Raw genomic sequence first — 25,859 nt, 5'->3', positions numbered from 1 at the left:
TTTACTTAAATTCCAGTAAATTCCAGTTGCTGGAGCATCATCCCCATATGCCAAGAGATGCAGGAGACTGTGAGAGCTGTGACCAAGTGAGGAGAAAGTATTACTACAGTTTTGAGAAATGTCCTTCAAAATCATTCAATTCCATTTTCTCTGATGCTGGCTTCCTTGAATCATATTGTTATTTTTGCACATTTCTCATATATTTATATCCTCACCTGAAGACATGCTTACTGATTTTAGAGAGAAGGGAAAGGAAAGGGGAGAGAGAGGAAAAGAAAGACGTCCACAAAAGAAAGAAACATTGATAGGTTGCCTCTCACACGCACCCTGACTTGGAAATGAACCTGCAACCTTGTATGTGTCTTGAATGGGAACTCAATCCATGACCTTTTGGTTCATGGGATGATGCTCCAGCCAACTGAGCCACCTGGACAGGGCTTCTCAGATATCTGAAAAGAAAAGTGGGGCATTTAATTGGAAGACCAGAAACCATACAAATCCTAGAAGAAAACAGGCAGTAAAATCTTGGATATTTATTCTAGAAGTATTTTTGCTGGTATATCTCTTCAGGCAAGGGAAACAAAAGAAAGACTAAACAAATGGAACTCAAATTGAAAAGTGTTTGCACAGCAAGAGAAACCATCAAGAAAACGAAAAGACCACCCACTGAATGGGAGACAATTATTCACCAAAGATATATCTGATAAGGTGTTAACAATGTCCAAAATCTATAAAGAACTCAGACAGCTCAACACCAATAAACAAGCACTCCAATTAAAAAATGGACAAAGGACCTGAATACACACTTCTCCAAAGAGGACCGACAGATGGCCAGTAGACATAAGAAAAGATGCTCAGTGTCACTAACTATTAGAGAAATGCAAATGAAAACCACAGGGTAAATCACCTCACACCTGTCAGAATGGCTACCATCAATAAATTAATAACAACGAGTGATGGCGAGGGTATGGAGAAAAGGGAAACCTGTTGCACTGTTGGCAGGAATGCAGACCGCAAATGCAGGCAGTGTGGAAAACAGTATGGAGTTTCCTCAAATGACTAAACGTGGAACTGCCTGATGACCTAGCCAATTCACTGTTGGGAATACATCCAAGCAAGCCTACAACATTAATTTGAAAGAATATAGGGTCAGGCACAAATAGTATTATAAATGTTTTATTACAAAACCTCTTATCACAAAAGCATAAGCATGCAATTCTGTAAGATAACAATGACACTCAAGCACATGACATGACATTTTAGGTAAAATGCTCAAATTAAAACTAGAGATTATTACCCCCATATCATTACTCTACCAACCACACTCCAGCAGGTGTTACTTCTGCAACCCCATGTTCATGACACTGTTGTTTACAATAGCCAAAAACTAAAAAAAGCCCAAGTGTCCATCAGTAGATGAGGGGATTAAAAAGCTGTGGAACATTTACACTACAGAATACTACACTACCACACACACACAAAAGAAAAATTTTACCCTTCGTGACAGCATGAATGGACCTGGAGAGCATTATGCTAAGTGAAATAAGTCAGTCAGAGAAAGACAAGTACCACAGGATCTCATTTACATGTGGAATCTAATGAACACCAAAAACCAGCAAACAAAATAGAAACAGACTCGTGCATACAGAGAACAGACTGACAGCTATCAGAAGGAGGGGGTGGTGGCCTGGGGGAGAAAGGTAAAGGGTCAACTTCCCCAGCATCCTTTCCCACCACATCCCTTTCCCCCCTTGCCCACTCATCTCTGTCACAATTGTCTTGTGCTGCTTGCTGCTACTGCAGTCATCTTCAGCTGAGTGGTTCAGACACTACAAGAATATTGGCAGGAATAATTTCAAGAACTTCAAGAGGGGATTTAATCTTACTCTGTTAGAAATTATCATAACCCACGAATAAATGCAAGGTTTGAGTAATGTTCAAAGTGTTTACCTCTAGAACCATTTAAACATTTACTAATACATGTCCTTTATTTGACCTTTAAGATATTTTAGGACTTTTTACATAGTTTCTTGTTGCACCACACCTTTCCCTGAATTTTCCCCTTTGCTACTAAGTCATTTCACCAAGAAATTTAGAGTTTCTTTAACCTTTCATTGTATTCACCACACAACTGGTGAGGCACATTCATATAACTCTGCAGTATTTTCTGTATTAAAATTTCAGTCCACTTGGGAAGGTTTCTCATGGGGCATTACTTTTACTGTGCTGTTTTTCAAGTACCACACGGTGATAAGAAGTCAAATGTCTAAGTACATAAACCAAAGAAGAGTGTTGATACAATTCTCACAGTTGACTTGTTCTCCATGTAATATTCCTGGTTTGAGAAAATGAGAATTCATTATTTTTTTAAAGAAAGACTAAAAATTCTAATAATTTAGTTGTCCCATTTGAACTTTAAAAGCTATGCTCTTCCATGGAAGTTTCTCCTATTTTCGGAGCTAGAATTTGAACAATTACTGTTTGTATATGAAACTTCTAATTGGGAGAACTTTCTGAGTTTTCCCTTCACCTAGACCTCACCTGTAGCACCTTACACAAGGCGTCCTTCACCTGAGCATTCCTCAGGCTGTAGATGAGGGGGTTCAGCATTGGGTTAAAGAGACTATGAAACAGGGACAATATTTTCTCCTTCTCCTCTCGTCGACTGGAATCAGGGACCATATAAACCACCATGGCACAGCCAAAGAAGAGCCCGACCAGCGGCCCTCCCCAGACTGGATCCTCAGGATGGACCAGAGGATGTGCATGTAGGAGACCAGCACCAAGCAGAGGGGCCCAACTAAGATCAAAAAACAATCAGCGAAGATGACCATTTTGTTGAGTCCAGTGTCAGCACAGGCCAGCTTGAGAACAGAGAGGATCTCACAGAAGAGTTGGTTTACTTCCTGGGGCCCACAGAACGGCAGCCTTACAAGGAGAACGGCATGTATCAGAGACAGTACAAATCCGCACGACCAAGATGTGGCAGCCAGGACTGTGCACACAGTCCAGCTCATGATGACAGTGTACTGGAGGGGGTGGCAGATGGCCACATACCTATCGTAGGACATTGCCACCAAAATCAGACACTCTGTGTGACCAAATCCTATATACAAAAATGTCTGCATGATGCATGGGACAAAGGAGATGGCTCTGTTCTGGGTCACTAAGTTTGCCAGCATCTTCGGAACATAGTTGGAAGCATAGCACATGTCAATGATGGCCAGGTGGGAGAGGAAGAAGTACATGGGGGTGTGTAATCTCTGGTCCAGACAGATGAGTGCAAAGATCATGCTATTTGCCAACAGACTGAAGGTGTAGAACAGGGAGAAGACCCAGAAGAGGAGGACTTCTGTCTCTGCACTGAGCTGGAATCCCAGCAGCACGAACTCCGTGACCCGTGACCGGTTCCCTCCCATTCCTTACAGAGAGCTGGTCAAGAATTGAATTGTGGTAAAGTTCAGGGCTGGAGAATCAGTACAAAGTGGAGTTAATCTCAACGTGAGCTCAAAAAAAGGTTGTATCCTTGTCACTCCTTGAAAGCTTCCCCTTTTCCCCTAAACTGGTTACCTGTTTTTAACTTTCCTATGAAATAAATTTAAACTTATAAAAAACAGTCAAGAATTATGCAAAGAACTCCAATATAACCGTATGCCCCGATGTAACAAATTTTCTTATTAATTCTATATTTGCAGTATAATTCTTTGTCTATATTATTATATATGAGTATTACCTTTTTGTGAAGCACTTGAGATGAAAACATAAATAGACATGATACCCACTTACCCTTAAATTCTTCTTTTTTTCCACCAAGAACAAAGGCATTCAGTAATCTAACTACAATCATCAAAATCAGGCAATTTGATATTGACATGATTCTTTACTCTATCATATTCTCTCTCTCTACTCCCCTCACCCAGAACCCAATCCAAAATGACATGTGAGATTTAATGTCATTCATCTTTAGTCTCCTTTCATCTGAAATAGTTACCCTGTCTGTCTTTGCCGTTCATGACCACTGAATTTTGGAAGAGTGTAGGAAGTTCTTCACTACAATGTTCTCCAAATGGAACTGCATGCAGCTCCTCACTGTTTTATTCAGATTATTCACTTTCTGCAGGGAAATTAAGTATCTTCCATTGTGTTTCATGGGCAGGTGCATGAGGTTCACTGTTCCATCATCGGTGACGCGCACTCAGATCGCCTGGTGAACATGGTGCCTCCCAAGTATCTTCATTATACAATTATTATCTTTTTTCCTCATGTAATTTCTGGAGCATCCATTAATGTTACTATATAATATTCTGTTTCCCATAGAGTTTCACAGCCACTAATTTCAGTGCCTGTTATCTTGCCTGACTTGATTACTAGTAGTGATTATTGTGAAATGTGACGTTCTTACTCCATCACTGCTGTTACATTTATTGGTTGTCAATTTCCTCCTAAGGACAGGCTCTATCATCTACCTACCTATCTATCAATCATCTATATATCTTTATACATCTGCATCTATTATCTTTCCAGCAGCATGAATTTTGTAATCAAGGGATTATAATTCTTTCTTTTTATTTACTCATTCTTAATAATTCTAGATCTAAACCCACCAAGCTTGCCCTGTTGTTTTCTAACATGTCTCCATAGTTTTTGAGCACTTCCTTACTTCTGATGGCTGTTTCACACTTTTCTCATACATTCCCCACATCAGCCACGGGCACAGACACTTCTCCAAAAGGGTCTGATTACTTTATGGAAGAGTCATACTCATAAACCAGTATCTTAATGTCAATAACTTATACTTTTATCATGATTTCTGCCACATTTCTGATGTCCTCTTTTAAAACAGCAAGCTTAAAATTTGGCAAGGAATACAAATTGTTCCTGGGATAACACATTCTCATGTTTGTGAACATTGAAAACAGCTTAACTGACTTCCCTTTTCTGGAGTCAAAACTATTTCACTGAATTAACATTAGCATTGAAGAAAACAGTCTTGGCATTATTTAGTACCTTATTTTTAGGCAAAATATATATTTGCAACTCATACCTCATTAATTACCATGTTTATATTATTTTTTTATTCTTACTTAGAAAATCACAGAATCAGACATTTTAAAGATTGAAGTTGAAGAATATGGGTCATTGTGTGTCTACAGTGGTTCTTACCTTGTATGAGAGCATCTGGCATCAAGTTTCAAAACTTTCTTAGAAAAACATGTTTCTTAGAAACTATTTAAGACTAAAGAGGTAATACTCTGGAAAAAAACACAAAATACACATTATTTTTTAATGTAAGGATTTCTTTTTTATTTTTAGTTTTTAATATTCTATTTATTTATTTTTAGACAGGGGAAAGAAGGAAGAAAGAGAGGGAGAGAAACATCAACGTGTGGTTGCCTCTCACATACCCCTTACTAGGGACCTGGCATGCGCCTCTCACAACCCAGGCATGTGCCATAGACTGGGAAACCAACTGGTGACCCTTTGGTTCCCAGGCCGATTATCAATCTACTAAGCCACAGTAGCTAGGACAAATAAACATTATTAATAGTGTGTATATGCAGTAATACCATTTTGCTGTACATTTTCATAGGTATCATAAATTTAAATATATATATCACATTGTTGCTAGCTTATTTGCCAGTATTTCTTTCATTTAGGAACACATCAGAAACTATTTTTCATGTCAAAATAGTTTTATGCAACATGCTGTGAACAGCTGTACATTATTTCCTTGAGTATAACTATTTTATTTATTATTTCATTAGGTTTGTGCAGTATAATGCTTCAGTGAGTAAATTTTAAACTCCTGAATCCTTCCAGTAAATTCTGATTTGACAGTGCTCAGTGAAATCAGTCACACAATTTATGTATCTGTGTTAGGTATTGCTCTGTCTCTAGTCATCTGAAGATCAAACTACAAAATCCCAGCAGCAGGGAGACTCAGCTCTGTCAGAAAACGGCCAGTGGGAAGGGTGTCTAAGTCCGCAATCCTGACTCCCTTACTCCTGAATGCACCTCTGCTGCATGGTTGTCCCACTTGGGTGGCTGCCCTTACTACGCTGCCTGCCAGGGGGCGCTGGTTCTCTCCTCACACTCAGGTGAAAACCTCCTGGTCTTCACCTTCCTGCAGTTCACTCTTCTCTCAGATGGATGGTAAATGCTCCACAGAGCTTAGAACAGCCTGACTTACAATGTGTGCAGCTATTTGGTCACCAGGCTGAAAACCCCTCTTACTCTTATTCGACCTGTCACCTGAGCTATTTACCCTTATTTGAAGGAACCGACACATTCTATGTGACATTATTTCATGTCCTACCTCCTCCACCCCAGGTTCCACATGGTCCACATGAAAGAAAGGACCCCAACACCAGCATTTGGATTTCCTCTCAGACCTCTTTACATCTACATTATGAACAACAAGAGACACGGATTTCTTATTAGTGTCTCCTCTCGTATTTTCTCCTCAATTCCACTTTCTGGCTTAAGCAGAACCACTGTTTTCTGGGTGAATGGCACCTGTAATTACATGACCCTTCACTGTGTATGAACATGAGAAGAAGGCTCCTATCTATGCAACAATTACAAGTTAAACAGTTACTTTAACACAGTGAACATCACTTAACCCCTCTGCACCACACAGTTCTTACAGTAAGGCTTCAGGGAAGGAGACAGTGCATTCCCAAGTAATTACAAGTTTCATCTCTTAAGACCATGGATATAATTTTAATTCAAATATTTTGTAAGGCTTATGAGTGTGCATGAATTCGGTAATTTTAAAACTGCTGAGAATTACTATCTTTCCCTGGAGCAGGGGGGCTGGGCAGTCAGTCTTCAGTAACTGAGCATTCTGGGGCTGGTGTGCACTCAGGTGGGTACACAAATGGGTCAAACAAACACATGTGCCGCCACATTGGGTGGACCACTGCCCTCACTGTTTTACCCCAATGGGTGTTGCAGGGCACCACACCCTTCTCATCTGAACCATGACATCATAGGGTGCAGCCAGTTACAACACAGAGAGGTAGCCGTCTGCTTGATCATCTCTGGGCCCTAATGAAAGGCTGGCTGTCAGGCAGCCTGAAAAGGGGTCTTTCTACCCTTGGGAGTTAGGCTAGGTTCTTGTGGGGGGCTCTTCAGAAACCAAATAAGAATACGGGCTTGGCCAATAACAACAGTTACAACAGTTACATTCTCTATAAGGGTATGGGTAAATTTCAGGACATACCAAAGATAAAAGGAGATTCAGATCAAATGTCACTTATTTAAGCTGAGATTCCCTCTCACAAAATAATGAACTTTTTATCCTTATATGTCTTACACATCTTTGTGTCTCATAACAATTAGTATAGTTCTAGATGAAACAGGCACTCAGGAAATGTTTGTTAAATAGATGATTGTCATTTTTAGTTAAAAAAATGTATATGTTAAGCATTTTCTGTTTGCCAGAGTCTATTGACCAAGGCATGGTTTCTATGTTATTACAAAAGCACAGTGAGAATTTGATCCCTGGAAGAAACAGACAAAATCCTAGATTTTCACTTTCATAAATATAAATACATTTGGGAAGGTTCTATGTAAATGTGTGTTAAGTTTGTGGCAATTTTTACGACAATTAAAGAATCCTGCTATGTTATGGAAAGTGAGAGAGAGCCACATCAGTATTGCCAAATTCTACTCAAACACAGTTGGACATAGTAAGTAATGTTTGAGACATATTTCATCTCTGAACATGAAGAATAATAATTTTGTTGAATGTAACTCAATGTATTTCTAGTCAGTAGGAACATTTGTTTACCAACTTTTTAGTGTTGTGTCTACATGAATGGATTATTTTATTATAGATGTACTTATTTTACTTTTATTTTCACTACCACAGTTATCATTTTGCTATTAAAAATAAGCAACATGAAAATGAAATAGGAGACAGACTCAATCTCTTAAGCAGACACACCCTGGAACAGAGAAGAAAACATCACAGTGAAAATAAAATACTAGTGCTGCACATATGAAGGTCCAAGAGGTCAGCACAAGCAGCTCTTCACCTGGGTGGTCCTGGGACTCCGAGTTTCCTCATCTCTGGAGCTTTATCCCACTTCCCCAGCTCTGGCCAGGAGTCTCACACTCATTCTGCACTATTGGATGATAGGAGAGATACTTACATCACATTCTGTGATTTCCAATCTGACAATCATCACCATGAGCTGATCACCTGGGATGGTCGAGAAAGGAGTAACTATTTGGTAAACTTACATTTTTACCTGGTTTCAGCAAAGAAATGATTCACTGTCACGCTTCCTGGAAGATTCTCTTCCATGGAGAGAACTTGCTGTGGACGTCACTCTCGTCATTCAGACTAGGTAACACAGACTACATCTAATCTGGCTCCTCAGAGCCTTACTCAGACCCAATGCCTGGCTATAAAGCCATGACTGAGACAGTGTGTTGGCTCTGACCACCATTGTGCAAGCACATCGGGAGGAGAGTGTGACAATTGCTGAGGGTGATCAGGGCCTTGTCCACAGCACAGGAGACAGACAGTCCCTGGGGTGGGGAAGGAAGAAATCTAGGTGCCAATTCCACTGACGTGAAGTGCCCCGTGGGAGTCAGGAGGAAAGAGCACCCAGCAATACCAGTCTTGTGCACACAGACAGAGCGATGTTGGCTGCTCTTCCATCGAGCCTCAACTACTCACACTGAACATGACCTCCCAGCACAAATCAGTCTCTTCTGTGGGGGATTTTCTCACGAGCACCTACTCTGACCTGGAATAAACCCCACGGAGGGGAGATGTGCACCTGTGAACAGGGGCAGCAGCCTGCCCCTCTGCAGGTTCTGCAGGTGGAGACCCAGACACTGGAGGGGCCGCAGGTGTTGCTGTGAGTCCTTCAGAGAAGCCCAGGGGCGTAGCTTCCATTTGAGAATCAAATAAACTAAAAACCTTCTGAGTTTCTACTGAGAGTTCAGATTCCCACAAGGGTCATAAGATATTCTGCCTGGTTATCTTCTCCCTACAGGAAAAGAAAATCTCTCTGAATTCCCTCTGAGGAGGAAAGCAAAGATTGAGTGTGACTGTCCCCAGAGGAAGAGCGCTGGGGACCAGGAAGGGCAGCTGTTAGCACTGTGCTGCTTCTGCATGAACTTGCAGGGATCTCAGGGGCTTTACCCCTGAGACAGACATCTCGAATGATGGCAGCCATGCTCGTGAAATGATTAGCATTATAAATGCCTGCTTCTCTACATCTGTAAAGGGTGGGATTCCCTGGAACCTATTAGGGCGAACCTGAGAGAGAACAGGCCCTCCAAGCCAGGACGTGTCGCCATCTTCACTCAGGGTTCATAGATACAAATGAGGACAGATTATAACATCCATGAGCAGCAACTACTGAGTCCTCCTTGTGTTTAAGAAAATGTGCCACACACCTTATAGTGACACCACACAGTTCAGTCTGATCATAATTTTCACTTTACAGATGTGGAGCTCGAAGTCTGAGTGCACTGTTATGAGTCCTCTGAGTGTTGCCTGGGGATGACAGGGAATCTCTGAGAACCTTCCCAAGGCTCTATGAGGTCTGAACTGCTTTCACAATAATACTCAGACACTTTGCCTTCTTCATCCTCACTCTCTCAGGAGTGCACAGTGGGGGTTCCTGGAGGCAACATGACATTTGATGAGGTGGCAGAGAGAATGCAGAAGATGTCAACCCAGCTGTTCTCTGCTCAACCAACACTTAAAGGTTTTGCAGAACTGTAAAACACGGCTACTCTTTTCAGCTGTGAAACTTCAGCTGTGTGGAACATAGCTAGGAAACTTTTATTTGGGAGAACTTTCTGAGTTTTCCTTTCACCTGGACCTCACCTGTAGGGCCCTACACAAGGCATCCTTCACCTGAGCATTCCTCAGGCTGTAGATGAGGGAGTTCAGCATTGGGTTAAAGAGATTGTAGAACAGGGCCAGAATTTTCTCCTTCTCCTCTCGTTGACTGAAGTCAGGAACCATATAAACAACCATGGCAAAGCCAAAGAAGAGCCCAACCACACAGAGGGGGGAGGAGCAGGTGGAGAAGGCCTTCCTGTGGCCCTCCCCAGACTGGATCCTAAGGATGGCAAAGAGGATGTGTGTGTAGGAGACCAGCACCAAGCAGAGGGGCCCCACTAAGGTAAACACACAGGCAGCAAAGATGGCAAGGTGGTTGAGCCCAGTGTCAGTACAGGCCAGCTTGAGGACAGACAGGATCTCACAGAAGAAGTGGTTGACTTCATAAGGCCCACAGAAGGGCAGCCTCAGCATGAGAACTAAATGGACCAGAGCCAGGAGGAAGCTAAACACCCAGGACGTGACAGCCAAGACCGTGCACACTCTCCAGCTCATGATGACAGAGTAAAAAAGGGGGTGGCAGATGGCCATGTACCAATCATAGGACATCACCGCCAAGATCAGGCACTCTGCATGAGCAAAGGTCAGATACAGAAAGTCTGTGTAAGGCAATTTACAAAGGAGATGGCTCTATTCAGGCTCACTAAGTTTGCCAGCATCTTGGGGACACTGTTGGAAGCATAGGGCATGTCCATGACGGCCAGGTTGGAGAGGAAGAAGTACATGGGGCTGTGCAGTCTACAATCTGAGCAGACAAGGCCCAGGATGACGCCATTCCCCAGAAGGGTGAGGGTGTAGATCAGAGAGAAGAGTCCAAAGAGCGCAAACTCCAGTGCTGGCTCCACCTGGAAGCCCAGCAGGGTGACTTCTGTGATCCATGTGCAGTTGCCCCCCAGTCTCCTGGGGAGGAGACAGACACTCCCACCGCCAGGGCAGGAGGATCACAGCTGTAAGGCAGGCAGGACACAAACTACTTACCAAATGTTACCGTGCAGGCATTTAGAAATGTCCTACTTTGAATGGATTCTCTATAATTTGGTTGTAGATATACTGTACAAAGCTAACTTGGTGTATTCATACACATTGGGAAAAACTCCCCTTGCATCAGAGGAATAATAGAATGTACATCTATCTACACGTAGGTAAGAAAATGTAGGGAAATACATCATTATATACTCTACCGAATAGGACACACACACCTGTAGATGTATTTTACTTTGGAGAACTCAGGGATCTGACTTCCCTTCAAGAGCATGGGTCTGGATTATTTACGTGGAATGAAGAGCAATGACCCTGACCAAACATCTGCAGTAGGAAGTAGTGTCATTTCCTAGGCTTGCTTGCCTTCTTGGTCCAAAACAGGAAGTGATTAGGTTCCTCTTTTCTTTCTGGGTTGCTTACTTATCCACCCGCCTTCCCACATGCTCTTCTACCCACTTATTTATGATTTGAAATCCCTTCAAAACAACATCTCAATTCTGTAATATCTTTCAAACTTTGCAAGCCCCTTCTTTCAGCAGCTGCCCAATATTTCCTAGAAGCATCTCTGGTTCCTTTTCCCCATCTCCAGTAGCTTTGTGTTGAGAGTTTTAGCTACTTCATCCACACTGGATGCTGGAAGGTAGACACCAGTGAAAAGGTAGTATGGCTACACAAAGTGAACCCAGGCATGTGTCTTAAGTTCAGTTCAACCTGATGACATTTCTGCAGTCCTTTCAAGGATGAAGACAAAAAGGGAAAATAGATTAACATGACCAGCAAATATATTTAAAGAGGACGGCTGTATTATAATTTTACTTTTGGGGGTGGTTTCTCTTTTCCTGTTTATTACTTAATATAAAGACAGATGTCACAGCTTATCTCACATTCTGGCATGCCAGGATCCTCTGTCATCACCATATCTTCTCAGTGTTGGCAACTCTCATTGCCATCGAATCCCCTGCTGATCACCCACAGCTGCTCCAATGGATTCTGAGCACCTACAGGGGGTGGGCTCAGCTGGAGCATCATCCCGTTGGTTCTTGTTAAGGAGCCCCTCCTGGCAGGTGCCTGGGTCTGTCGAGGAGCCAAGAAAGAAAGGGTCACAAAAGGGCTGGACAGCATCATCACACTGAGGAACCACGCACAACCTGGTGCTTCCCTGTACACTTTTTTCACATGTTTTCAAGAAACAGATTCAACTACCTTCATTTTTAAATTTCAAGCCCAAAGTTTCATGTCCAGAAGAATATTTAAAAAGAACTCCAATGCTTTCTTTAAGAAAAAATTTAGATCCTTAGATTCATATTTAAAATGCACATTATCCTATACAGACTGTTTTTAACTACCATTTTCACTTAAAATAGTGAACAATTTTTATGCATTGGAATACTATCTTACAGATGTCATTAACCATTAGTACAATGTTCTATTATCACAGTTATTTAATTTCTTCATAGAAATTTTTTATTTCTCTAATGTTTAATAATAATGAGAATACCATTCTTTCAAATCGAAGTTTTGTCTAGACTCATGATTATTTCCTTAGGATGTACTCTGAAAGCAAAACTGCAGGTGCTAAAGATGCAGATGCTCAGAGCCTTTGGTACCCACTGCCAGCCTCCCTGCAGGAGACCTGCACCACTTTCTCCCTCTGAGCACGTGGCGGCCCCGCCTCCTTCCCACGCAGTTGTCAGTACTAAGTATTACCAGTTACAACCTAGGCGAATTTGATGTGTGAATAATTTCATACAGTTTAAATTTACATTTCAGTAATTCCTCAACATTTTAATGTTCCTCAAAGTTTTAATCCCTTTAAATTTACATTTCAGGCACCTCCAGTGCCTCATGGGTTCCAACCTCTGTTCTAAGCTCTGGAGGGACGGCAGTGGGTGAAGTCGACATATTCTGAAGGGATGAGGGACAGTGAAGGAGTAGAGAGGTGTACCTGTCACCTGTGCCTCTCGGTTTGGGGGGGAAACATCTCTGCCCCGGGATGGAAACACCTTGGTGAACACCTGCCCCTGTCTGTCCTCACATTTACGTGATTTGTGAAACAGGATGAAGGAAGTGGGGACGTGCCTTTTCTCCTCCCGTTTTTGGTCCCGTATATTTCTGCTGCCTCAGAGTAAAGCCTGCAGAACACCTTTTGTCCTGATGGAGGGTGGGAGCGAGCTGAAGGTTGAAATCTGGAGAGAAGTTTTGTCAAAAACGCAAACCATGTTTCCCCAATAAGCCTGGTTAAGGCCTTATTTTCATTTCTACTTGATTTTCGGTGCCTCTTTCTGACTTTATTTCTCCAGACTGGGAATAAGGAGAGGTCACAGTGAAGGACCACCCCTAAAACATCAGGAGTAAACAAATCAGGAAAACACATGCTGAGAGTAAAAGGCACTATGAAGGAAATAAACAGGCCAAAATGACAGGAAGTGACTTGGTTTAAGGGGGCCTCCTTAGGTGGGATTGTCAGGAAAGGTCCCACCAAAGAGGAGACGCGTGGGCGGAATCTGAAGGACACAGGGAAGCCCACCTGCCTCCATCCCAGGTGGGCTGTGCTCTGCCCACCCAGCAGCAGAGGCACAGCCCCCAGGCAGAGGGGACTTGGGGAGTCCGGAAACAGGAAGAAATCCAGGGGACTGGAACCCTAGTGACCGGGGTTTACATACTTGTTGAAATGGATGTAAAAGTTTGTAACTTGGGCATGTATTGAAATATTTGGCTACCATGTGGCCACTGAAAAGGACAATATTGCACCAAGCAAGATAATATAAGACTCTTTATACAGTGAAATAAAAAAATTACAAAGAAAGTGTACAATGTGATCTGACTTAGGTGTACAATGTGATCTGACTTAGTTTATAACATGAACGTATTTACTCAATGTCCTGTGTGCCTTTTTACACACATCTGGGAAAATTTTCTATTGGAGCTGACAGATATACTTTTGATTTCTTACAAATTGATTTATTTTTAAATTCATGCAAGCAGAGCACAGTTAAAGGATATATATTGAAATTACCATCAGCAAACATGTAAGATGGGAAATGGACCAACTTTCTGGATGACATAATATTAATGACTGGAAGGAAAATGGCCCTTTGTGGACCCAGCAAGCATTGTGCTCACAGGTCCCCCTGGATGCAGCTGAATCAGGGGATCAGAGAATTCTTACTCCCTGAGACTTCCAGGAGCATGGCCATGTTGTGTATTTTTAAGTCTCTTCTGGAATAAGCATGTCATCATGGAAAGTAAGGAACAAAGGGAATGGTAAAGGAATTAGATAATGTCTTCAGAAAAGGCCCTGTCTGCATGTCTCTAGAGCTAATGAGAACCTGGGAACCTGGAAAGACTAGCTCTCTTTCCAGGGATAGTGCTTGAATGAGCCATGGGAGACCTCCAAGGGGTGAAGCGAGGGTAAGAGCTTGAAGGGGAGAGGCAGGCCAGCTCAGAGAAGGGCCTGGGATGGCCCTCTGAAGTGCAAAAAAGGCCAAGCTCCTGGGCTCCTCTGCCTTCCCACTGCACCCAGGCCTAGGATAAAACGTGGGTGCTTCAGCTATCTCATATGCAAGTCATTAGCTTCCTCTTCCCAAATGATTAGAATGGACTAATCAAAGTACATAATTAAAACAATGTAGACTCATAGAGTTTTGCATACATTTTAGTAAAATATTTTTGAAAGACACAACCAATTATTTAGGAAAAAACTATTTGTAAATGGCAGGAACAAATGAGGAGGCAAATAGAATTCTTAGCGAAACAAGGTCAGGAGGGAACACCTTTGTCATGATGGCTACTGACACACACAAGTTGTTGATCAGCTCATCTGTGACCACAAGGAAAGTAGAAAAAGACACAATAACGTGAAAGTACTTCCTTTTTCTTTTAAACACTGGTGATGACTTTAGATGATTTTGCATCTAAAATTTCCCAGGTCAAGAAACCAGGTGGGTTTTGTTTGCTTGTTTTATTGTTTTCACTTTTTGGTTTTGGGTTTTTTTTTATCTGAAGAAAAGCATGGAGCAGATACAATAAACAGACACGTACCTGAAATGAAGATATAAGTGACTACTGTAGCTACACATTGAAGAAAGATATACAGTGCACAGAGTAAGGGGGAAAGTTTCATGAATCTATGTTTCTGTTCTTCCATGCAGTGAAGATTAGTGGGGATTGCAAAGAGCAAGGTCCTTGAATATTGGTGAGAGCAGCCTGGTTAACAGCGTCCGTCCATCTGCCCAGCATTCAGATCTCAAATCTCAAGGTGGACGCCCAGAGTAGGAGACTCTTAGTCTAAGCCTCGTTGTTTTCACCCTTGAAATAGTGACAACGGGCATGTAAAGGGCAGGTGTGAGGAACACCGGTAATGAAAGCTACACAAACTGCGTGTTAAAGGGCGGATGTGAAGAATGAAGACCATTCTCCTGGTAGATATTAGCTGTTAAATATGAGTTGTTATTAACAGTATCAAAGAAACCACCAAACTCAAGGCGGAATCCAAGTCACTGGGAATAGAGAGCCAATGAAATCATGGTAAGTTCTTTCAGATTTATCTTGCTTTCCTTTTTGGTTAATTTGTACTTTTAGCAAAAAGCACACCATTATAATTTCATCTCTATTAATGATTTTATATACTATATTTTTAAAATTAAGTTTTCAAAGGAATTTAAAGATATGTAGGAATCTTTTAAAGAAACGCCACTTCTGGACTGGAGTAGAAAATACAATTTAAAGCTCAAAAGGGAGTTCTGCTGTACAAACTATCCCAGTGGGAGAGAGACAGATGGAGAGAGAGGGACTGCAACTACTATATGAAAAGGGAGGGGGCAGATCTGAAATGAGAAACATGGACACAAGCAACAAGTGTGTCACGCAGAGCGACGGCCTTGGGCTGTCCTGTTGGGCACTGCAGATTCCTCAGATTTTCATACTGAGAAATTATTTACCATCTCCAATAGTTATTTGGACCTTGACAGGTACTGTAGTTTCTAAAACAAACGTGGAATCTGCGCGCTGCACCTGGACTCAAATCCCAACTCTGCTCCGGACTACTCTCCGGGCCTCTCTGCTCCTCCGCTTCAACACCTGCAAAAACGAGGGGAAAGCAGACCACACCTCATAAGAGAGCTGACAGAATTAAATGAATTAACTGACATAAGGCACTTAGTAAGTGTCTAGAGATATATTAGGGATTTTAGCAACCGACATTGGAGAGAAACTTCTGGATCCAATAACCATAAAGAAACACGTTACATGCTTAATATTCCTACACTAAAATAAAGACTAGCCAGAGAATCTTAATGGCAAAAGACACTGTGTTTGACATGTAAGAGAACGCCACCTGGCTTCTGGACAAGTGAGGCGTGGGGCCTTTCTGTCGAGACAGTGTTCCCCTGAATCTGCAGGGACAAGCAGGAAACAGGGTGGGGAGGGAAGATCAGAGTCAGGGCAAGGGAACCACCTATCTGTGACTGTGGCGGGGTTTTCCTTGCAAGAAGTGGCACCTGGGTCCTGTGACCCCGAAGGTGTTGGTAGCTCTGTAGCCAGATCACATTCTGCATGGGTGGCTGGCTGATTCCATCTCTCTGACACTGTCATAGTCAAGTCAGGAGCTGCCAGCCACATGAGGATGACCAGGATGGTTCTAGAGGGTCAGAGGCATCAGGGCCACACCATGGGCAGAGGGAGCAGCCCCTAGTGATGTCCTCAGGTCCCTGGTTGTGGAGACAGGCTTAGGACCACACATGCCAGGCATTTTTGCACCAACACTTAAAGCCAGTCATTTCATTCATTCCCTTCCTACCTGCAAGCCCCTCCTCAGGGCTAATGATCATTTATTACTTATAGTGGTATAATCTATTTTCTGATCTCCAAACATGGCCTTAGAGTTAGAGGAAACCTCACAGAGGGGGAAAGAAAAGGGATTGAGTCTCCTCTCTGAAGGGGACTCCTTGGGAGTGAAGCCCAGACACAGCTCTCATCAGAGAACTTGATAATAGACTTGCTTTGCCACCAAAGGCCTTTTCTATCTTCACCAGAACCCACCTCCCTCCCCATAGATGCAGACAATGATTCAGGGAGAGACCCTGGGGATTTACATCCACTCACACTCTCACCAGAGAGATTGAAAGCCTTTGCTACCCTCCTGTGGCGGTGAACCAGTGAGTGCATGTCTCACGTCCATGCATTTTGCTGTCCCAGTACCCCAGGGGAATTGGTGTGTGTTCATTTGGGGGTTGTGACTGTGTATGTGTGCATGATTGGGATTGGGTGGGGCCAGGATGTCTCTAAAGTATGCACGTCCTGGCATTGAAAATAAAAATTCAGCCATTAATTACTTTTTTCTCAATATTTATTTTATCAGTCTTAAAATTGCTCTACTGATTCCTCCTGTTTAATTGTGGAGGTGAGTGTGATTTCTTGATCTCTCGTGGTAGGGGTCCCAAGGATCCTGTTAAGATGCTATCTTGGAGAAATTGTCACCTCCCAAAAGAGAACATGTGGCTGCCAAATAATCACTGTGCATTGCTCACACACAGTTTTGACCTGGTGGTTTAGGTATACTTCTCCCTCAATTTTCTATAGTTTGCCCTCCATTTCAAACATCTCCAGATTTCTGAGCCACATTTTTCTTCCTTCATCCTGGGTTAAAGCCCACAGCTAACATGAAAAACAAATCTCTTTCTCTCTCACTGATAACGTCTGATGATTGCAAAGCCTTTCCCATTCCAACTCCCTAAGTGTATCTTAGTTGAGTTCTCTAGACAATCTTAATTCTGAAACTGCATTGGAAGGAGCCCTACACAATAACATCACTATGTTTAATCTCCTGGTGAGCAGAAAACATATTGAAGTATGTAACAGGAGACAAATTGGTTTTTTCTCCCTTAAAATAATCTGTGTCCAAATGAGTCTCTGCCACTTGCCTCCCTATTCCCCTGCACACACTGTCTGCGCCAGTCAAAACCTCCTCCCCAAAACTGTCACTCTTGAAATTCTCATTTCTCATCACGAGTCCATCTCATCCTTTCTTCACTCACTTGAGTTCAGACACACTCCCTGTCCATCACAGCACTCTTGGAGCCCTCTTCAGCTGGCTCAGCTGGAGCTGGACTCCCTGCACTGGCAGACTGAATGCTCTTGTTGCAATGCCCTTCACTGTTGTGCTGAACTCACTTTTTTTTTACTCTTAATATTCTCACATTGTTCATCTTTCCTCTGTTTCACAAGCAAAACAAGATTATTATAGAAAAATAAATTTCACCCATCAATACCCAGAGAGAGCTAAGGATAATGATTTGGTGCATGTTCATTCAGATATGCATAATTATCATTTTAATTTAAAAAAAATTTTTAAATCCTCACCTGAGGATATGTTCATTGATTTTTGAGAGAGAGGAAGGAGCAGAGAGAAACAACCATCAGCTGCTTCACAAACACACACTGAGTAGGGACTGAACACCAAACTTTTGGTGTAGGGGATGATGCTCCAACCAACTGAGCCACCCAGTCAGGGTACCACATTGATTTCTTTTTATGAGGACAATACGATGGCATTTAACACAGCTCATAGTGGGTACCAAGAGGTGTCATGGTTTATCATCTTTTTGAAATTTTTTGGCTGCTAATTTTTGAAACACTAGAGCAAAATATTTACTCTCAAAAACCTTACATTTCTTGTGTGTTGTTAATATTTACATTGATTAATATTTTTTATTTCAGTAAGAATAAATATTACAACACATACATGGCACCATCATTAGTGATGGACCTTTATTAAATGAAGGTCAATTTAGGAATAGAAATGTTTGCAAATCACAATTAAATGAAAACCCATAGCTGCACCTAATATCATTTTAACATTATTTCTGCCGAGACAGAAATTCCTCCTTCACAGGGCTTCAGTTCCTAGTTTTTTCAAGACCACTAGGCACAGAGAATTTCAATGAGCTACTTGAACAAAAATAAAATGATATAAGCAATGATGAGAAATTAGAAGTGTTCATGACTGTTCCCACCATAACTTGCCATGGTACACCTTTTTACCTCTACAATGCTATTGTAGGATGTACTTCCCCAAAACAAGAGAGGAAACCAAAAAAGAGGAAGACATGACATTAATGAACTGAGGACTCTAACACTGGATCTTCAGGATGGCAAAGAGCATGCGTGTGCAGGAGACCAGCACCAAGCTTAGGGGTCCCACTAAGACAAACACAGAAGCAACTAAGGTGACAAGCTAGGTGAACCCAGTGGCAGCACAGGCCAGTGTGAGGACAGACAGGATCTCACAGAAGAAGTGCTCAACTTCTTGAGGCCTCCAAGTGGGCAGCCTCAGGACAACAAACACAAGGACAAGGGCCAGGGGAAGCCAAATGCCCAGGACATTTAGTAGCAAATCTCATTTTATTTGTCTCATTAAGTCATAGTCCTTGCTCTTTTAAAATGATAAAAGTATGCAGAGTATAATATTAATATTACAATTTTGAGCTCTAATTATAATTCATAGATTCTGCTAAGCATTTTGCACATAGTATTTCCTCTCAATAAACCTTAGTTAGTAAATTTATTTTACACAGAAAACATCTAAACTTAAAAGAATCAAAGCATGATTTGTAAGAAAAAAAATAATACGTGTTCTTCTTTAAAAATTCTTCACATACATATAAAATGTAGTTTTAAAAGTAAATATTTTCCCTTTGATGCATTTTAAGTATTCAGGTTTCATCGAGTGTATAATATGAGGACAGTTTTGAAAAAGTCTCTATACACTCTTTCCCAAACTTCTTAACTGAGCTCTATCACTTCATAATTGTCTTGGAGTTTCATGCTAAATGGTTATTTAAATCCCCTCACATTTCTAACTTTAAAGAGCAAATATTACTGATAATTTATAGTCTCATATCATTGGTCACACAGTCATCACAGGAATTACACAGTCTGCTGTTATTTATGAGAATGTTCTAACTTTTGGTCATTTCCCATAGGAGACAAGTGACCAAACTAATGAGAGAAAATGGTAATTCTGCCGAGAACTCTCAGCTACGTCCATTCTGACTTCTTTCTCATCCCCACCATCCCAGATCTCCACCTACACTGCAAAGGCTGAGAAACACAGCGGCAGAGAAAGTTCCAATGTGCCTGTGTGTTTCAGTATGACATCCTTCAGGGTTCTCTTCTTACTGTTAGTTCCATCAGAGTTACACCTTTAATCCTCTTTCCCTTGAAGTCCTGGCTCATGCTCTTCCTAATTTAAGTTCTTCATGCCTCAGAAAACATCACTGTCATAGACATATACAGGAAAACAACCAAATATCTTAAATGTAGACCCATTTTTTAAAAAATGACCATTGCCAAATTTAAAATATTTCAATAGTTGCTACGTAATCAGTCTCAATTCCTCTATTTTACATATTCTGCCAATACTTTGGTTTACTCAATAAAATTTTTTCTACAAATCCTGATTATGGAATATATGAATTTATTTCACCTTATTCAGAACATCCCTCATGACCATATTACAAGCGCATGTACCAAGCAGAGAGCTGGAAGAGGGGCTCATTTCCTTGTGCAGCATCCTTGTAGAGAGAGAGAAAAATGGGCTTCTTCAGGAGAGAGTCACAGAAGTTCAAGAACAGGCAAAGATTGCCCTAGGCTTAGAGCATGTCTCTGTATTCCTGTGCACATATCGGGTAGAGAGACACTTTGGGTCTCTTTACACTCAGCTATTTTTTATCAGTGAAGCGCTCACGAAGGTCTCTGCTTTTCCAGCCTCCTTCTCAGAGCAGCATTGACTTCTCTGTTCCTCAGACTGTAGATCAGGGGATTCAGCATGGGATTGAAAAGGCTGTGAAACAGGAGGAGGTATTTCTTCTGCTCCTGGGTGTCCCCATGTTGGGGTCCAGCATACATGATAATGGCTGTGCCATAAAAGATCCCCACCACGCAGAGGTGGGAGGAGCAGGTGGAAAAAGCTTTCCAGCGTCCCTCTCCTGACTGGATCTTCAAGATGGCATGTAGAATGTGACCATAGGAGACCACAATTGTGGACACTGGCCCCAGCAGCACCAACACTACCGCAGCCATAATCACAATCTTGTTAAGGTGGGTATCTGCACAGGCGAGTTTGAGAACAGCTAGAAGCTCACAGAAGAAGTGATTCACTTTCTGGGGTCCACAGAAGGGCAATGGTAAGAGTAACAACAAATGTACTAGGGACAGGAGGACTCCTACAGCCCAGCAAGTCACTGCCAGGGTGAGGCAGACTTTCCAGTTCATGATGATAGAATACCGAAGGGGCAGGCAGATGGCCACGTACCTGTCATAGGACATCACCACCAGAAGAAAAGATTCAGTGAGAGCAAAAATCAAGAAGAGAAAGGTCTGTGTCAGGCAGCCAGTAAAGGAGATGGGCTGGGTTGGACTCAGGAGGTTGACCAGCATCTGAGGTACTGTGTTGCAGGCATAGGCTATGTCGACAGTGGCCAGGTTGGAGAGGAAGAAGTACATGGGGGTGTGCAGTCGGGAGTCGAGTGAGATGAGCCCCAGGATGACCCCATTACCCAGCAGGGTGAAGGCATAGAACAAGGAGAAGAGCCCAAACAGGAGCACCCGCATCCTAGGGCTGAGCTGGAATCCCACTAGGAGGAACTCTGTAACAGAAGTCTGGTTGCCCTCCATTGTCCTGGGAAAGAACAAAAGAGAGAGCTCAGCACGTCTGAGCCCCCAAAGGGCATGTTTAATATAGTAGATCTGTGTGTGTCATCATTTCTTCCCTCAGAAAACATATTCAGGGACACTTCTGTCCTGTTCATCAGTTACTGAGCACTAGCTACACATGGCAAATGACACAGAAGGACATTTTTCACCTTGATAAATTAAATGCCAGTGTTCTATTACACTGTTCACTGAATCTTACCTTTATTTCCAAACTTCCACAATAGTTCCTAACACGTTAACATGCCTACTGCCTCCCTAACATTGGACACTTTACTCAGTCAGCAGGAGTGCTTTGGAGGCCTGCCTGGGAGGAGGCCCTACCTGCAGTGCACACACAGCCATTGTAAGGAGGGGGCTGTGGGCCTGCATCTGCACCCTCACACAGAAGGGTGGGAAGGAGGACCAGGAGCCTGTGGGAGATCCTCCTATCAGGGAATCTCACAGATTTGAGCCTTCATTACATGACTTATAAGCAGACTGCCACAACTTTAGCTGGATTTACGGAGAGAAATTTGTCTTTTGACTTTTGGGGCCACAGATGTGATACTTTCATCATGCTGTTTCATGGTGANGAACTCACTTTTTTTTTTACTCTTAATATTCTCACATTGTTCATCTTTCCTCTGTTTCACAAGCAAAACAAGATTATTATAGAAAAATAAATTTCACCCATCAATACCCAGAGAGAGCTAAGGATAATGATTTGGTGCATGTTCATTCAGATATGCATAATTATAATTTTAATTTAAAAAAAATGTTAAATCCTCACCTGAGGATATGTTCATTGATTTTTGAGAGAGAGGAAGGAGCAGAGAGAAACAACCATCAGCTGCCTCACAAACACACACTGACTGGGGACTGAACACCAACCTTTTGGTGTAGGGGATGATGCTCCAACCAACTGAACCACCCAGTCAGGGTACCACATTGATTTCTTTTTATGAGGACAATACGATGGCACTTACCACAGCTCACAGTGGGTACCAAGAGGTGTCATGGTTTATCATGTTTTTGAAATTTTTTGGCTGCTAATTTTTGAAACACTAGAGCAAAATATTTACTCTCAAAAACCTTACATTTCTTGTGTGTTATTAATATTTACATTGATTAATTTTTTTATTTCAGTAAGAATAAATATTACAACACATACATGGCACCATCATTAGTGATGGACCTTTATTAAATGAAGGTCAATTTAGGAATAGAAATGTTTGCAAATCACAATTAAATGAAAACCCATAGCTGCACCTAATATCATTTTAACATTATTTCTGCCGAGACAGAAATTCCTCCTTCACAGGGCTTCAGTTCCTAGTTTTTTCAAGACCACTAGGCACAGAGAATTTCAATGAGCTACTTGAACAAAAATAAAATGATATAAGCAATGATGAGAAATTAGAAGTGTTCATGACTATTCCCACCATAACTTGCCATGCTACACCTTTTTACCTCTACAGTGCTATTGTAGGATGTACTTCCCCCAAACAAGAGAGGAAACCAAAAAACAGGAAGACATGACATTAATGAACTGAGGACTCTAACACTGGATCTTCAGGATGGCAAAGAGCATGCATGTGCAGGAGACCAGCACCAAGCTTAGGGGTCCCATTAAGACAAACACAGAAGCAACTAAGCTGACAAGCCAGGTGAACCCAGTGGCAGCACAGGCCAGTGTGAGGACAGACAGGATCTCACAGAAGAAGTGCTCAACTTCTTGAGGCCTCCAAGTGGGCAGCCTCAGGACAACAAACACAAGGATAAGGGCCAGGGGAAGCCAAATGCCCAGGACATTTAGTAGCAAATTTCATTTTATTTGTCTCATTAAGTCATAGTTCTTGCTCTTTTAAAATGATAAAAGTATGCAGAGTATAATATTAATATTACAATTTTGAGCTCTAATTATAATTCATAGATTCTGCTAAGCATTTTGCACATAGAATTTCCTCTCAATAAACCTTAGTTAGTAAATTTATTTTACACATAAAACATCTAAACTTAAAAGAATCGAAGCATGCTTTGTAAGAAAAAAGTAATACACGTTCTTCTTTAAAAATTCTTCACACACATAGAAAATGTAGTTTTAAAAGTAAATATTTTCCCTGTGATGCATTTTAAGTATTCAGGTTTCATCGAGTGTATAATATGAGAACAGTTTTGAAAAAGTCTCTATATACTCTTTCCCAAACTTCTTAACTGAGATCTATCACTTCATAATTGTCTTGGAGTTTCATGCTAAATGGTTATTTAACTCCCCTCACATTTCTAACTTAAAGAGCAAATATTACTGATAATTTATAGTCTCATATCATTGGTCAAACAGTCATCACAGGAATTACACAGTCTGCTGTTATTTATGAGAATGTTCTAACTTTTGGTCATTTCCCATAGGAGACAAGTGACCAAACTAATGAGAGATAATGGTAATTCTGCGGAGAACTCTCAGCTACGTCCATTCTGACTTCTTTCTCATCCCCACCATCCCAGATCTCCACCTACACTGCAAAGGCTGAGAAACACAGCGGCAGAGAAAGTTCCAATGTGTCTGTGTGTTTCAGCCTGACTTCCTTCAGAGTTCTTTTCTTACTGTTAGTTCCATCAGAGTTACACCCTTAATCCTCTTTCCCTTGAAGTCCTGGCTCATGCTCTTCCTAATTTAAGTTCTTCATGCCTCAGAAAACATCACTGTCATAGACATATACAGAAAAACAACCAAATATCTTAAATGTAGACCCATTTTTAAAAATGACCATTGCCAAATTTAAAATATTTCAATAGTTGCTACGTAATCAGTCTCAATTCCTATATTTTACAAATTCTGCCAATACTTCGGTTTACTCAATAAAATTATGTCTACAAATCCTGATTATGGAATATATGAATTTATTTCACCTTATTCAGAACATCCCTCATGACCATATTACAAGTGCATGTACCAAGCACAGAGCTGGAAGAGGGGCTCATTTCCTTGTGCAGCATCCTTGTAAAGAGAGAGCAAAATGGGCTTCTTCAGGAGAGAGTCACAGAAGTTCAAGAACAGGCAAAGATTGCCCTAGGCGTAGAGCAGGTCTCTGTATTCCTGTGCACATATCAGGTAGAGAGACACATTGGGTCTCTTTACACTCAGTTATTTTTTATCAGTGAGGCGCTCACGAAGGTCTCTCCTTTTCCAGCCTCCTTCTCAGAGCAGCATGGACTTCTCTGTTCCTCAGACTGTAGATCAGGGGATTCAGCATGGGATTGAAAAGGCTGTGAAACAGGAGGAGGTATTTCTTCTGCTCCTGGGTGTCCCCATGTTGGGGTCCAGCATACATGATAATGGCTGTGCCATAAAAGATCCCCACCACGCAGAGGTGGGAGGAGCAGGTGGAGAAAGCTTTCCAGCGTCCCTCTCCTGACTGGATCTTCAAGATGGCATGTAGAATGTGACCATAGGAGACCACAATTGTGGACACTGGCCCCAGCAACACTAACACTACCGCAGCCATAATCACAATCTTGTTAAGGTGGGTATCTGCACAGGCGAGTTTGAGAACAGCTAGAAGCTCACAGAAGAAGTGATTCACATTCTGGGGTCCACAGAAGGGCAATGGTAAGAGTAACAACAAATGTACTAGGGACAGGAGGACTCCTACAGCCCAGCAAGTCACTGCCAGGGTGAGGCAGACTTTCCAGTTCATGATGATAGAATACCGAAGGGGCAGGCAGATGGCCACGTACCTGTCGTAGGACATCACCACCAGAAGAAAAGATTCAGTGAGAGCAAAAATCAAGAAGAGAAAGGTCTGTGTCAGGCAGCCAGTAAAGGAGATGGGCTGGGTTGGACTCAGGAGGTTGACCAGCATCTGAGGTACCGTGTTGCAGGCATAGGCTATGTCGACAGTGGCCAGGTTGGAGAGGAAGAAGTACATGGGGGTGTGCAGTCGGGAGTCGAGTGAGATGAGACCCAGGATGACCCCATTGCCCAGCAGGGTGAAGGCATAGAACAAGGAGAAGAGCCCAAACAGGAGCACCCGCATCCTAGGGCTGAGCTGGAATCCCACTAGGAGGAACTCTGTGACAGAAGTCTGGTTGCCTCCCATTGTCCTGGGAAAGAACAAAAGAGAGAGCTCAGCATGTCTGAGCCCCCAAAGGGCGTGTTTAATTTGGTAGATCTGTGTGTGTCATCGTTTCTTCCCTCAGAAAACATATTCTGGGACACTTCTGTCCTGTTCATCAGTTACTGAGCACTAGCTACACATGGCAAATGACACAGAAGGACATTTTTTCACCTTGGTAAATTAAATGCCAGTGT

At 42.1% G+C, this 25,859-nt stretch overlaps 2 protein-coding genes and 2 pseudogenes across 2 annotated transcripts; all 4 read right to left on the bottom strand.

Moving 5' to 3' along the window:
* Positions 1 to 2,370: 2,370 nt before the first annotated feature.
* LOC118981821 (olfactory receptor 2A2-like) lies at positions 2,371 to 3,421 on the bottom strand (annotated as a pseudogene).
* Positions 3,422 to 9,841: 6,420 nt separating this feature from the next.
* LOC118981815 (olfactory receptor 2A14-like) lies at positions 9,842 to 11,805 on the bottom strand (annotated as a pseudogene).
* An 8,791-nt stretch (positions 11,806 to 20,596) lies between these two features.
* LOC118981824 (olfactory receptor 13-like) lies at positions 20,597 to 21,529 on the bottom strand. Its single transcript, XM_037038640.1, has one exon. The coding sequence runs from the start codon at positions 21,527 to 21,529 to the stop codon at positions 20,597 to 20,599; it is 933 nt and encodes a 310-aa protein (XP_036894535.1).
* A 3,185-nt stretch (positions 21,530 to 24,714) lies between these two features.
* Positions 24,715 to 25,647, bottom strand: LOC118981825 (olfactory receptor 13-like). Its single transcript, XM_037038641.1, has one exon. It carries the CDS (start codon positions 25,645 to 25,647, stop codon positions 24,715 to 24,717), a length of 933 nt encoding a protein of 310 aa, XP_036894536.1.
* Positions 25,648 to 25,859: the final 212 nt, after the last annotated feature.

The sequence above is a fragment of the Sturnira hondurensis genome, unplaced genomic scaffold, assembly GCF_014824575.4.
Source record: "Sturnira hondurensis isolate 20B ecotype Veracruz unplaced genomic scaffold, ASM1482457v3 Scaffold0024770, whole genome shotgun sequence".
In the NCBI taxonomy this organism is placed as follows: Eukaryota; Metazoa; Chordata; class Mammalia; order Chiroptera; family Phyllostomidae; genus Sturnira; species Sturnira hondurensis.
Note: the sequence above shows the minus strand (reverse complement) of the source record. Positions and strands in the feature narration are given on the sequence as shown.